Below are 13,177 nucleotides of genomic sequence, written 5' to 3'. Positions count from 1 at the left end.
GGTCACCCACATCTCCGTTATATACAAATGTATTTTCTGTGTTAGAGGAAAAAGGCCTCTGGTCACTCAGACCTTTTTAGGCAATGATGAATTCTTAAATACACCTTCAGAACTAATCCTGAAAGCTATGCCTTTTAACCAATATGATCTGGAAAAATAGATATTTTAACACACCACGTGGACTATTTAGCCAAATGTTGCCTCCAAAACCTCTCCTTGAGAGGATGGGCATGCCTGCTGTATAATTAATACTGGAGACACATCCCTCTTTTGACTAGATGTGGCTACCATTCGTGCTTGTTTATTGGGTTGATGTCAGTGGCAAGAGAATGGAGGTCTATTTTGTTCTGTAGCAAATAATTTGTGCAAACATTGAAACGTGTTGATCATTAGATAAGAAAATAGACATGGAAGGGATTTCGCAAGAGCTAATTATGTCCACCATGATCCCCATTTCAATGCACATACCCCCTCATTCAGAAACAAATGTCTCCAAAGCCTGCTTACAAATAGCAGGAAGAAGCTAGTGTGTTTCAGAGGCTCCACGAGGAGGAAAGGTGTATATTACTTCGTCAGCACCGCAGCTACTTCAAGTCGACTTCCTAGGACTTTAGAACACTTCTTACTTATTTGGTACCAAGCTTTGTTTTTATCCCTTACATTCCTAACTATTACCACCCCTTACAGGTTAGTTTACCTGAAAGACCGTCTGCTGGCATAATTCAGTAAACTAATCACACATCTTTGTTTTTAGGCAGGTGAGATGCTACCATAATAAGCAAGGCTTGTATCTCATATGCTAGCTGGCACCATGAAACGGAACTGTGGAGTCTTGGTTCCTGCGATTGCCCACATTCTGCTCTGTGAGGTGATGGCTCCAAAGCGAGTGTTATATGGCCCTGCTGCCACCCATGGAGTACATTAAGGGAATGATGGGGGGTTTCGCATCCGTTGTGGAGTTTGGAGGGCTGACATCCTGTGAAAAGGTCATCTTAAGAAAATTGCAAGCATCAATTATACTATTCCCTATATGGGTTTGTGCTCCCCAGTTTGTGACCTGGCAATCTACCAGTGAGGGTTGCGTAAACTAGGGTGACCAGACATCCTGGATTTTCCAAGATAGTCCTGTTTTTCAGAGTTCTGTCTTGGTGTCCCGACCCTTAACAATTTCAAATACATGTCCTGTTTTTTGGAAGAAGATTGAGTATTTGAATTACTTCATATTCTCTTACTTCTACGTGTATCTGTTGTATGGAATAGTTAATCATTCCTGATGCTGCATTGCATCAGCCTTTTTCAAGCAACGCAACAGGAGCTTAGCTGGACCCTCAATTTATTGTCCCAGCAGAGGGGAGAAGGTCCTGTTATTGGTGAAAGTGTTTAAAAAAAAAAAAAAGAAAGAAATCTGTGGCATGTGCTGTTTGTGTGTGTGTGTGTGTGTGTGTGTGTGTGTGTGTGTGTGTGTGTGTGTGTGTGCACGTGTGACATACATTACATATGTACACAAACAGTTTTTGGCACTGATTTTTAAAACACTTATACCTATGGTAAGACCTGCTCCCAATACCTTCCTGTTATAGACACCATTCGTTTGGAAGACATAAATAAATAAAATATTTATTTGTTTAATGTACATAGTTATATGTGTGATCATGTATATAAATATATGCCTAGTTCTATGTTGGCCTGTCGCGGTTTTGACCTCTCAAAATCTGGTCACCCTAGGGTTACCATAAGTAACTGAGTGTCCCACAGTTACGGTACAACCACAAGAGTTGTTCATTTGAAAGGGGTTTAAATTCTTAAAAAGAGCACTCTGTGGGAGATTGACAACCTGACCGGGAGCACGGTAGAGGTGTCGACCAGGAGACTACCATTAAAACAGGTATTTCTTTACCTAGAAGCTCCTTCTGGGGCTGCCAAACATTTGGGGAAATCTCTGGGTAGGCATGCTCAGTGGCACAAGTAGAGTCTCTTCTATTCTTATGGAGTGGAGACGTTGAATACCATGGTGACCCTAGGAAAAGGAGTGAATGGCTGTTATATTGTAACTTGCCAACCTAAGTTTTGTCTCATCTCATTTCTTTGTGGGCCATTCTACAGTGAAGCTAGTGTTATTACGTGGGCAGAGGTTGTTTCTTTTTTAGGGCTGAGGGGCTGCACCTCTCAAATTTCTACACATTCATATAAAAAATATGAAATAGATCGACTTGTTTAGAGATAAATGCATTGATTTGTTTAGAGAAATGATCTTAAGTCTGGGCTGTCTGTCCCAGGCTGCCTGCCCGCCTCGCTTTGAAGCACAAGATGGAAGCCAGGCAGTAAATAAACTTTCTACACTGTGACGTACAACGCAGGGCTAACTGCTCTAAAGCCCTTAATTTCCATTGTGGTCTATGACAGTATCCACACAAAACAATGGTCAGAGTAATCACTTTAAAGAGAGTTAGCTGTTTCATCATGCTGTGTTTCTGGACATTGTATTACTCTTGCATAGTGCATACTTTGAGTCATGCCAGGTGTTTATGAGGGGCTTTGATTATGAGTGCTGAGGCTGAAGGCAAAGCAAAGAGCCTGAGGGTTGGTCTCTCTGCAGAGCACACAGAACAATGGTCATGTATTCCAGTTGCACATGAAATTCAGTGTGAATGTGCGCAAAGGACTGCATAGAGGTATGAATATTCAGAAGGAAAAAGCAAAATTAAATAACATGCTTAAATGTGAATGAGTGAAGTGTATGTTTGGGGTGGTAAAATGAGGGAGACGTGAGGGAGTGCATTCAGGAAAGAGGGACTAGAGTAGGTTGAAAATGTGCAATGGATGAGATGTGAAGATAAAAAGGGCATACATATCTAACGTAAAGTACCACATAATTGAAGGCCTTTCTCCTTCCATAGTCCTCAATAATGTTTAATTCACAGTCTCACAATTTCAGAAATTAAACATTTCCAATGTGATTATTTATAGCTTATCATTGTTATTACTTATTTATCTTAAACACCTAGCAAACATTGACAAAGTCAATAGTACTGACAGGTTTTAGGTGTATGTCAGTTGTGTTATGTTTCTGGATGCAATACCATATCAGAGAGAAACCAAAATACAGGCCGAGTGAGACACTATGGGAATCACAGAAATTTATTTTACTGAGCTCCCCACTGTTTTGATCCCACCTAAAGATCTCTTTGCACATATTTCTCTAGGATTGATTGCAGCCAGCAGCTGTACGTGATTCCCGATGTCTGGTTAGAGCATTTTCTTCCAAAAGATTGATGCGGCATGCAGTGCAAGACACAGGGCAAGCACACACTTTAAAGGGCCTGAAGTTGTCACATTATACAATTTTCGCATTAAAGTAATTGTTGAACATATTAATGCAGTAAGATATTGGGCAGATTTTAATGTGTTTTTGTATTTCAAGGCTATACATCCCCACTGCTTTATAAACCTTGCTTTCAAATGCACCATTTATCAATCAATTTTCAATTTTTTCTTGGGAGGAGGACTTACCTTGGACCCCACGTTTGTCCATTAAGCTTGCTCGCTTCACTCCCTACATAAGTCATACCCAACTTTTACACCCCACCACATTCAAATGTCACCAGCCGCCACTGTAGGTGGGGGATCTTACAGGGAAAGATCAGTGCAACTGGCAAAATGGATGTGCAGAATGGAAAGGGTGGTTCTGTATGGACAGATCGCCATGAAGTAGTTGAGATTTGCCGAAGGGCTCAGAGAGTGAGAATTTGTAAGGTTTGGAATTTGTCAAAGGTGGGGGAATGAAGAAGTACATTTGGTGATTTTAATGTAGAAGTGGGACGATCACTCCCATGAAGACAATGTTAAGAGTATGAAGGAAGACATGCGTGAAACGGTAGTGCTAAGCAGTGTGGTTAGTCCTGGGGATGAGCAGGGGCCGATTGGAGGGGTTTGCATTTGAGAAGTCGTAAATGATGGACCTAGAACATCTAGAGAGTGAACAGTATCCACACAATTGTTGTATTTCATTTAGATCTAATAGGTTAGTGATGGTGTTAGGAGGTTTATGTGCATAAAGAGCTGCAAAGTTTATGGGTATTCCTAGTTGAGTGTGCACACAGTGGAGCAATATAGGTAGCATCTGCTGTAAGGTTGCATTTGGAAATCTGAGTGCTTGAAGAGGTTATGAATGTGGCATGATCGAATCTGTGCAAGATCTGTTAAGCTCAGGGTTGGAGAAGCTAGCAGTGGTGGACAGCAAGGGCATTGTGTGGCAATATAAGAAGCAACCACTGATAAGCATCATCATGAGGTGATGGCACTGTTAAGCAGCAAGAGAGGAGTCATCAAAAGTGTGTAATGTGAAGTGCTAGCACTGGTGAACAAAATAAAGAAATAGTGAGGGTTTTGCTCTACCTGGCAGAGGAAGGATCAGCTAGTATTTGTTGGTAGTGTGAGGAGCACCAATGGATAGCTAGGGAACTAGCACCAGTCACCATTGTAAGGACCTGGCATTTCTGGTCAGTGTGAGCAGCTTGTCTGGATGAAAGTGTAAGAAGTTCACATTAGTGGACTGTCTGAGGAGCAGCACCTGGTGGGCAGTGTGAGGAGTAGGCATGAGCATTGTTAGAAATGGGGTATTTCGTTGACAGTCAGGTTACCCCCCCTGTTCAAGGAAAGGACCCTCACTCTAGTCAGGGTAAAAGAGAATCAACCTCAGCTAACCCCTGCTTACCCCCTTGGTAGCTTGGCAGAGCAGTAGGCTTAACTTCAGAGTGCTAGGTGTAAAGTATTTGTACCACCACACACAGTAACTTAATGAAAACACTACAAAATGACAACACCAGTTTAGAAAAATAGGAAATATTTATCTAAACAAAACAAGACCAAAACGACAAAAATCCACAATACACAAGTCAAGTTATCAAAAGAAATGCAAAAAGAGTCTTTAAGTAGTTTTAAACACACACTAGCGCTGCTAGCGTGAAAATGTACCTGGTGCACCCCCCACAAATAACCCAGCACGGCAGAGTGGGCGTCAAAAAGGGCTTGCGAGGCGTTGATTCCACTCACGAGCGGGACCGTGCGTCGTTTCTCCTTTCGCCGGGTCGGGGCGCGTCGTTTCTTCTCTCTGCAGGAGAGTGATGCGTCGATCCGGTCAGCACTCTCAGGTCCGGGCAGGCCTTGCGTTGTTTTTCCACGCACAGAGGTACTTGAGTCGGAAATCCAGCCGCCCGATGATCCGAAAACCCCGCAGCACGGGTTGTGATCTCCCAGCCTCCGACAGCGATGCTGTGCGTAGTTTCTCCTGCTCCGTGCGTCATTTCTCCTGCTCCGTGCGTCATTTCTCCTGCTCCGTGCGGTTTCTCCTGCTCCGTGTGTCGATTCTTTGGTCGCGTTTCCTGCAAGCGTCGTTTCTCAGCTGCGGAGCCTGCGGCGCGTTGTTTTTTCAGCCACAGATCAGAGTTGTGTCAATCTTTTCCCCGCATGTCGCTTTGTGCGTGGATTTCCTTGTCTTTATGCTGCCAGCTTCTCCTTTCAGGGTCCCAGGAACTGGATGGGCACCACAGGGCAGAGTAGGAGCCTCTCGAGAGACTCCAGGTGCTGGCAGAGAAAAGTCTTTGCTGTCCCTGAGACTTCAAACAACAGGAGGCAAGCTCTAAATCAAACCCTTGGAGATTTATTCACAAGATGGAAGGCACACAAAGTCCAGTCTTTGCCCTCTTACTCTGGCAGAAGCCACAACTGCAGGATAGCTCCTTAAAGCACAGTCACAGGCAGGGCAGCACTTCTCCTCAGCTCTTCTCCAGGCAGAGGTTCCTCTTGATGTCCAGAACTGAGCTAAAGTCTGTGGTTTTGGGTGCCCTTCTTATACCCAATTTCTCCTTTGAAGTAGGCCTACTTCAAAGTAAAGTCTCTTTTGAATGTGAAATCCTGCCTTGTCCAGGCCAGGCCCCAGACACTCACCAGGGAGTTGGAGACTGCATTGTGTCAGGACAGGCACAGCCCTTTCAGGTGTAAGTGACCACTCCGCCCCTCTCTCCTAGCACAGATGGCTCATCAGGATATGCAGGCTACACCCCAGCTCCCTTTGTGTCACTGTCTAGTGTGAGGTGCAACCAACCCAACTGTCAAACTGACCCAGACAGGGAATCCACAAACAGGCAGAGTCACAGAAATGGTATAAGCAAGAAAATGCTCACTTTCCAAAAGAGGCATTTTCAAACACACAATCTTAAAATCAACTTTACTAAAAGATGTATTTTTAAATTGTGAGCTCAGAGACCCCAAAGTCCACATGTCCATCCGCTCCCAAAGGGAGTCTACACTTTAATCCGATTTAAAGGTAGCCCCATGTTAACCTATGAGAGGGACAGGCCTTGCAACAGTGAAAAATGAATTTAGCAATGTTTCATTGTCAGGACATATAAACCACATTACTATATGTCCTACCTTAACCATACACTGCACCCTGCCCTTGGGGCTACCTAGGGCCTACCTTAGGGGTGCCGTACATGTAAGAAAAGGGAAGGTTTAAGCCTGGCAAGTGGGTACACTTGCCAAGTCGAATTTACAGTTAAAACTGCACACACAGACACTGCAGTGGCAGGTCTGAGACATGATTACAGAGCTTCTTATGTGGGTGGCACAACCAGTGCTGCAGGCCCACTAGTAGCATGTGATTTATAGGCCCTGGGCACCTCTAGTGCACTGTACTAGGGACTTACTAATAAATCAAATATGCCAATCATGGATAAGCCAATTACATACACATTTTGTAAAGGAACACTTGCACTTTAGCACTGGTTAGCAGTGGTAAAGTGCCCACAGTAACAAAAACAGTAAAATCAGAGTCTAGCACACATCAACAACCTGGGAAACAGAGGCAAAAAGTTAAGGGAGACCACGCCAAGGATGGAAAGTCTAACAAGCATTTGTACACCCACACTAAAGAGTGGCACTACAACCCGTCAAAAAAGCAGAGCCCTAGAATTGCTCGCCTCCGAAAGTGAGAACACCAGATTTCCTGGCAAAGTATACAGATGACTGATTTAACCTAGACAACAGACTTGAAGACCACCACTGAACAAGGGATGTGACGGCTCTGGTGCTTGCTTTAGTTGTGAAAACTTTTGGTAGAATGCAACACTCTGCTTTGACACATCCCTAACAAGGCAAACAGCACCTCAGCTCATTTGTTTATGGAGTTTACAGTATCCTGGTGTAAGGGAAATAACAAATAGTTCTCAGGAGTAGGCAGCAGTGACATCATACATACAGGCTTCCATTTATAGTTGCCCGGACATTTAAGGGCGGAATTAACAAGTCCCAATTCCCCAGGGTGGAGAATAGCTTGGAATACCAGTGTCCTTTACTGTGTCCGATTTCTGATTCTGGGAACTTACCACTGTTGTTTAGGTCGAGCTTTCAAGACCGCTTGTATATACTTCTTTGTGGGCATACTGCATTTCCCTGGTTTGTTTCAGTGTACTTTAAAAATCATTGCTTGCTAGTGGTCAATCTTTGCTATTTGTCCCTCCTTTTCAATCCACTGAGCAGTTCCCCAGTAGTTGTACTCTTCCACTCTTCTCACTGTACCATGTGTTTGGGGACTACTTTTCCCTTTCTCTAAGAGCATTTGACCAGAGCGCTTGATTTCTTCCCTGCTCCTGTTAGCCTTACAGGGCTGTCATTTGTGTTATCTCCTCCCATTTGCTGTGCCCTCAAACATAGAGATCAAATGCCAGACACAAGGAAATGTCCTTTTTCTGAAGGCAGAGGATTTCCCCTGTCCCCAAACCCCACCCACATTGCTGCTTGTCTGCGTTTCCTGCTCATGTTTGTCTGATTCCTCCGAATGACCGGTGCCTGCCCATTTAACAATCCACATGCTCTGCTTTGCCTTTAACTCAGCTGTTGTGCTCCGATCAGCAAATAAAAATAAGAAAACTTTTTTTTCTTCCGCCGCCTCTTCAAAACCAGTCTCGGCTAAGGTGGAATTCGAGCATTGCCACCATTGATTGAGCCTTTTTATACCCTGTCAATGCTATGGGAGTCCCAACCTTCTTTCTCTGGCTCAGCCGTAAATACGCAACAATAATTACATATGCTGTGGAGTAGAATTTGGGTCTGACCGCAGAGGAGGAGCAGCATGCTTTTGTTGTGCAAGAAAGGGGCAATGTGTTTTCATGCTCTTCTGGTATTTGTTTGTTTTATATTGGGTTAGTTTCATATTGTTCCCTTCAAAGAGCGGAGGCTTGCTTTTCTGTGTCTTTTTCAGAGGTTTGATGGTTCAACTGCTATTGCCTTGGGTTTGTGTAGCATCGTGCCCGTGTTCAGTGTTCTGAGCCTGGCTAGGTTTTGATGCCAACGAGTTCCGGCTTGGGTCTGAAATAAACAGCTGAAGACTTTCCGTTCTACGTACCTTTATTTCATTAGAGTGCACATAGATGGTCACAAAAAGGGCAGCATAAGAGACGTTGGTTAGTTCTTAAGCCTTGATATTTTAGTTGTAACACAAGACTGGCCTTAGATGTTTTTTGAGATAGCAGTTTGTCACAGACAGGGTCACTGTAAATGGCCAAGGTGGCTTTGTCGTTTGATCACTGCATTCGGAGAATCTACTTTTGGTTGAAATAAAGGGAAAGATATTGTATATGTTTTATACATTTAACTGCAAAAAGGGTTTCGGCGTGTTTGGGCATGACACAAACAAAATCTGCTTTTCACTCGTCCCTCATCAGGAAGGCGTGTTTTCGGTCTGAAAGCTACTCTTCTGCTTTTAGGTCAACCTACGCTTGCATGGTACCTTCTGTGTGAGGGAAGCTAGCCTGGTACCTTCTCTGTGAGGGAAGCTTGCACTGCTGCTGTGCTGTATATGGTGTTTGTGAAAGATGCTTGCACTGTTGGCTGCTATGTATCGGTTTCTTGTATGAGGGAAGTTTGCATGGTACCTTCTGTGTGAGCTACGCTTGCATAGTACCTTCTGTGTGAGGAACGCATGCACTACTGCTGTATCTGGTGTGTATGAGGGAAGCTTGCACTGCTGCCTGCACTGTATCTGTTTCTTGTGTAAGGGAAGCTTACATTGTACATTCTAAGATGGAAGCTTGCACTTCTCCTGCCAATGCTGTATCCTCTGTGTGTGAGGGAAGCTTGCACTGCAGCAGCCTATGCTGTATCTGCTGCGTGGAGGGAAGCTTGTACTGCTGCTGCCTGTGCTGTATCTGCTGTGTGTGAGGGAAGCTTGCACTGCTGCTGCGCTGTATTTGCTGTGTGAGAGGGAAGATTACATTGCTGCATCTGCTGTCTGTGAGTGAAGCTTTCACTGCTGCCTGTATTGCATCTGCTGTGTGTGAGGGAAGCATGCATTGTACCTTCTCTGTGAGGAATGCTTGCATGGTACCTTGTGTGTCAGGGAAGCTACCATTGTACCTTCTCTGTGAGGCAAGCTTGCACTGCTGATGTGCTGTATCTGGTGTGTGTGAGGGAAGTTTGCACTGCTGCCTGCACTGTATCTGGTGTGTGAGGGAAGCTTACATTGTACCTTCTCTGTGAGAGAAGCTTGCATTGTACCTTCTGTGTGAGGGAAGCTGCCACCAGTTCCTAAATAAACTACCTAGTCCTCTCTATCTATTCTATGCAGCTCTCATCCATATATATTCACCGTGCCACATAATTCCACTACACAAATACCAAATTGCAAACTCTCACCCTCTGCTGGAGCTTATTTTCTTGGATTAAACATCTTGGCAAATGACTGGGAGTGTGTGGTTTATGAATGATCGCGAAGAGTATTTATTTTTGTTTAAATTTTGTTTATTGCTTTGTGCGGTTTTAAATAACTCAAGCATATTAGTATGTAAATCAATAAAACATACTTTCCTTATGAGGACAGTATCGATTGTGCCGAGCCACTGTTAGGTTTTCATCGCTCTCATCAACCTTGGATAAGGACAATTCAACATCAGTAGCACCACAGCTGCTTCCATTTCCGTTCTTCTTTTCAGTAAGTAACAGAAGTCTTGCCACAGATGTAAGCATCTGATCTGCGTTACAAAGAATGAGTTTGCAATTCCCTGCTTTAAATGAATATTATTCAAGACAAAATCTAGTAGTAACATTAGAGGAGAATTGGATGGTTTGGGGGAAGGCCCCTTAGACATGCCTCTTCAAGGATGCAGAGGGGTCTTTGTAAATGAACTTATCATTCAAATGACTTTTTGCCATAAATACATATTTTATGGCATTACTAAATGCAGGACATACAATTAGATTCGTTCATATAGGGATGATTGTTTTATTGTGCGTGGTCAAACGTATGGCTACATACAAGTTTAATATAGCGTCTAATAAGTATTTGTATTGGATCAGCCAAAGCTTGACATGCATGTAGTACGGCTATGTAGCACTAGATACAATGCAAGTCACCTACCGTGCGACTTGATCTATCCTCCAGCCAGACGACCACCTGAGATGGTACCGTTTCCTGTTCAAAAGAACGTATGTTCTACTGCATGCCACATAATAAGGGTTTCTCACTTTTTATTCACCATGTCATTTACATTATTTGGTTCCTTATGTTTTTCTCCATCTTTCATTGTTTTTGACCTCCACATTACCATCAAAAAATAAAGTTAATATGTGCCTTTCATAGGAGAGTTCATTCACCATTTGGTGCTGCAGCTATGATTGAGTATATTCAGTATGCTTTAAGAGTGTCCATTAATGGCTTTCTAAACCTTTGTTCTGCAGGTTTAAAGTGGATCTCACGCCTTATCCAACCATCACCAGGATCAACCAAGCACTTCTGGAGCTGGAGGCTTTTAAGCAGGCCCATCCCTCCCGGCAGCCTGACACCCCACCAGAGATGCGGGCCTAACAGCATTGGTGAATCTCCTAGTCCAGCCTGGACTTCCAGCTTCTCCTCTTCATTGCAGAATACAATCCTACCAGCCCAGAATCAAATATGCCTCTTCAGTGCAATCCCTGAACCCATCCTTCAATGCTAGTGTCAACTCAAACCTCAGCATGCTTGCGTGGCAGTGTCTTCATCAGAGACCACCTTTAAACGTAGAAACATCCTGTCATCCTAGAACTCATGCTACCCATCTGCAACCTCACCAGACAAGCACCATTATGGAGTAGGAGTCTAGCGGCATCCGCCTTTTGCAGAGTTCTAACCAGGCACTTTATCACACTCTGCACACCAGACGCCTACTTGTGGGTTAAGCATCATCTGAGCAGCCCACATGCTATGACCGTTCCAAAGAGGCATCAGTGGACAAAATCAACGCTATGCAGCAAGATGCCAAACATCTACCTAATGATGTGTTTCTTACCATGTATGAATGCAGTAATGTAGGCAAACAATTCTAAATCGAAGATGAGAGTTCAACATATCTTACGTGGGTTGAATCAATAACTAAGGTTGTCAGGGTAACTTTTTTCGCAGTAGGGTGGTGGGGCAGCTTGGGTGAAGGAGGCCATAGATCACACTGAGAGCGGCCTCTTCGTGTGCGGAATATTTTTTGCCATAATCTGTAGCCACTATGTGCGAATATGGTGTGTCACGCTGCTAAATGCCATACACAGTTGAGTTAACAGTTTACCATTGTAATAAACGTCTGTCCTGCTTCATTTTTAATTGTATACCGAGTTTCACAAACAAGATATACAGACAGCATTCAGGCGGTTTCCTTTAAGGCAGCTGGGGGGAATTGTCACTTCAAAGTGGCACTCTTGTAAATACTACAATGGATTTCCCTGATGTTCTAATGAGGGAGGCCACTGTTGGCAGAACAAATTGCACGAAATGGGCACTAATGTCAGAGGAGATAGGAAATGTGTACTCCTCAGAGGCAGAAAGAAAGTAGGTGTAGGATGCCTCAAAACATCAGGGAGCACACTTATATATCAGTATGCAGGCACATACTACACACTGTACGTGTAAAATGCTTCAGATGCACAGTGATGACATCCCTTGCCATGTTCTGGACCGTATCACAGGAAAGGACTATGCCAACTTTAAAAACCCGTGGCTGCCATGAAGCCCAGTGTAATGGAGGGGACTTTCAGCAAGTCCTGGTTTTGAATGTACATCATATAGTAGGCCCAGATCACACCCTGAGAAATCACTTTGCAAAAGGGATGACCCGCAAGAAGGGACTAGTTTTAACCTTATTAATGCATTCAACGCACTAGTACCAATGACAAGTGCATTACGGCAGCTTCTCGAGATCCCTTCTTAAAACGTAAAAGGTACCAGCACATCTCAAAAACATTATTTTTGCAAATTATCAAAGTTAACTATTATCAAAACCAGAATATGTGACCAAAATTACACAGGTAACTAATAAAGTGTGATTTATTTTTCTTTCAAAATGAAATAAGGACATTTATGAGCAAAGGACTTGGGTGGAATCCACAAATCAAACGCCTAGCAGTGTAAAAAAAAAAAAAAAAAAAAAAAAAAGGTATATTAATAATGGCAACAGTAAAAACATATTAAAGGGCTGAAAACTGATTTGCTGAAACCATCCAAACCTTTACTTAATCGTGTGAAATTTTCAAAGAAAAAGATTTCTCTGAGAAATTTTAGAATCTAATGATGGCACAATAAATATGAACTGCTGTTAATACTGAGGAGTCCTTTTCTGTATTAATGTTTAATGTACATCAGTGTCATTAACATGTATCTTGCATGTGACTATGTGATGCATGTCAAAAATACTTTTTGGTCCTAGCCAGTAGATTCACTTGGGCCCCAGACCATAAAGGTATACCAACCTGTCCTACAGAGTGGAGAAAACGGAGAGGTCTCCCATTGGCCCCTTTCTTATCTGGTAGGGATGGATGAGCCCGTTTTGGGATTTAAAGTTTTGCCAGTGACCAAACAAGTACCAAGTTAGTTAGGCCTCTCCCTCAATTGTCACATACATTAATGACATCTATAGATTGTAAACTACAGGCATCCTTATAGAGTAACGTACTACTAAACATATGTACCAAAACGGTAGCAAAGATCAGGATTATATTGGCAACCCCGAACATAACGAAAGTGTGCACTGAAAAATAGCCCAATCTTGATATGTAAAAATACTTATTTATATATGTATCAGTGAATGTGTCTCACCCTGGTTGCTAGTAGCAACATTCCTTCTTAAAGAGAAGTGAAAGGAGCTATGTGCCTAAACAA

At 43.2% G+C, this 13,177-nt stretch overlaps 1 protein-coding gene across 2 annotated transcripts in view; it reads left to right on the top strand.

The window, feature by feature from the left end:
• Window positions 1–12,618, top strand: part of GSTZ1 (glutathione S-transferase zeta 1) — a 63,574-nt gene extending 50,956 nt beyond the window's left edge. The window contains exon 9 of one of the 2 annotated variants that reach the window (XM_069208417.1): window positions 10,735–12,618. In XM_069208417.1, the coding sequence (XP_069064518.1) occupies window positions 10,735–10,861 (127 nt within the window). In that variant the 3' untranslated portion in view covers window positions 10,862–12,618. The remainder of the gene's footprint in view (window positions 1–10,734) is intronic. The other variant, XM_069208416.1, reaches the window with a different exon arrangement.
• Window positions 12,619–13,177: the final 559 nt, after the last annotated feature.

Source organism: Pleurodeles waltl, chromosome 9, assembly GCF_031143425.1.
Source record: "Pleurodeles waltl isolate 20211129_DDA chromosome 9, aPleWal1.hap1.20221129, whole genome shotgun sequence".
Classification (NCBI taxonomy): domain Eukaryota; kingdom Metazoa; phylum Chordata; class Amphibia; order Caudata; family Salamandridae; genus Pleurodeles; species Pleurodeles waltl.
This window is presented reverse-complemented; position numbering and strand designations above follow the sequence as displayed.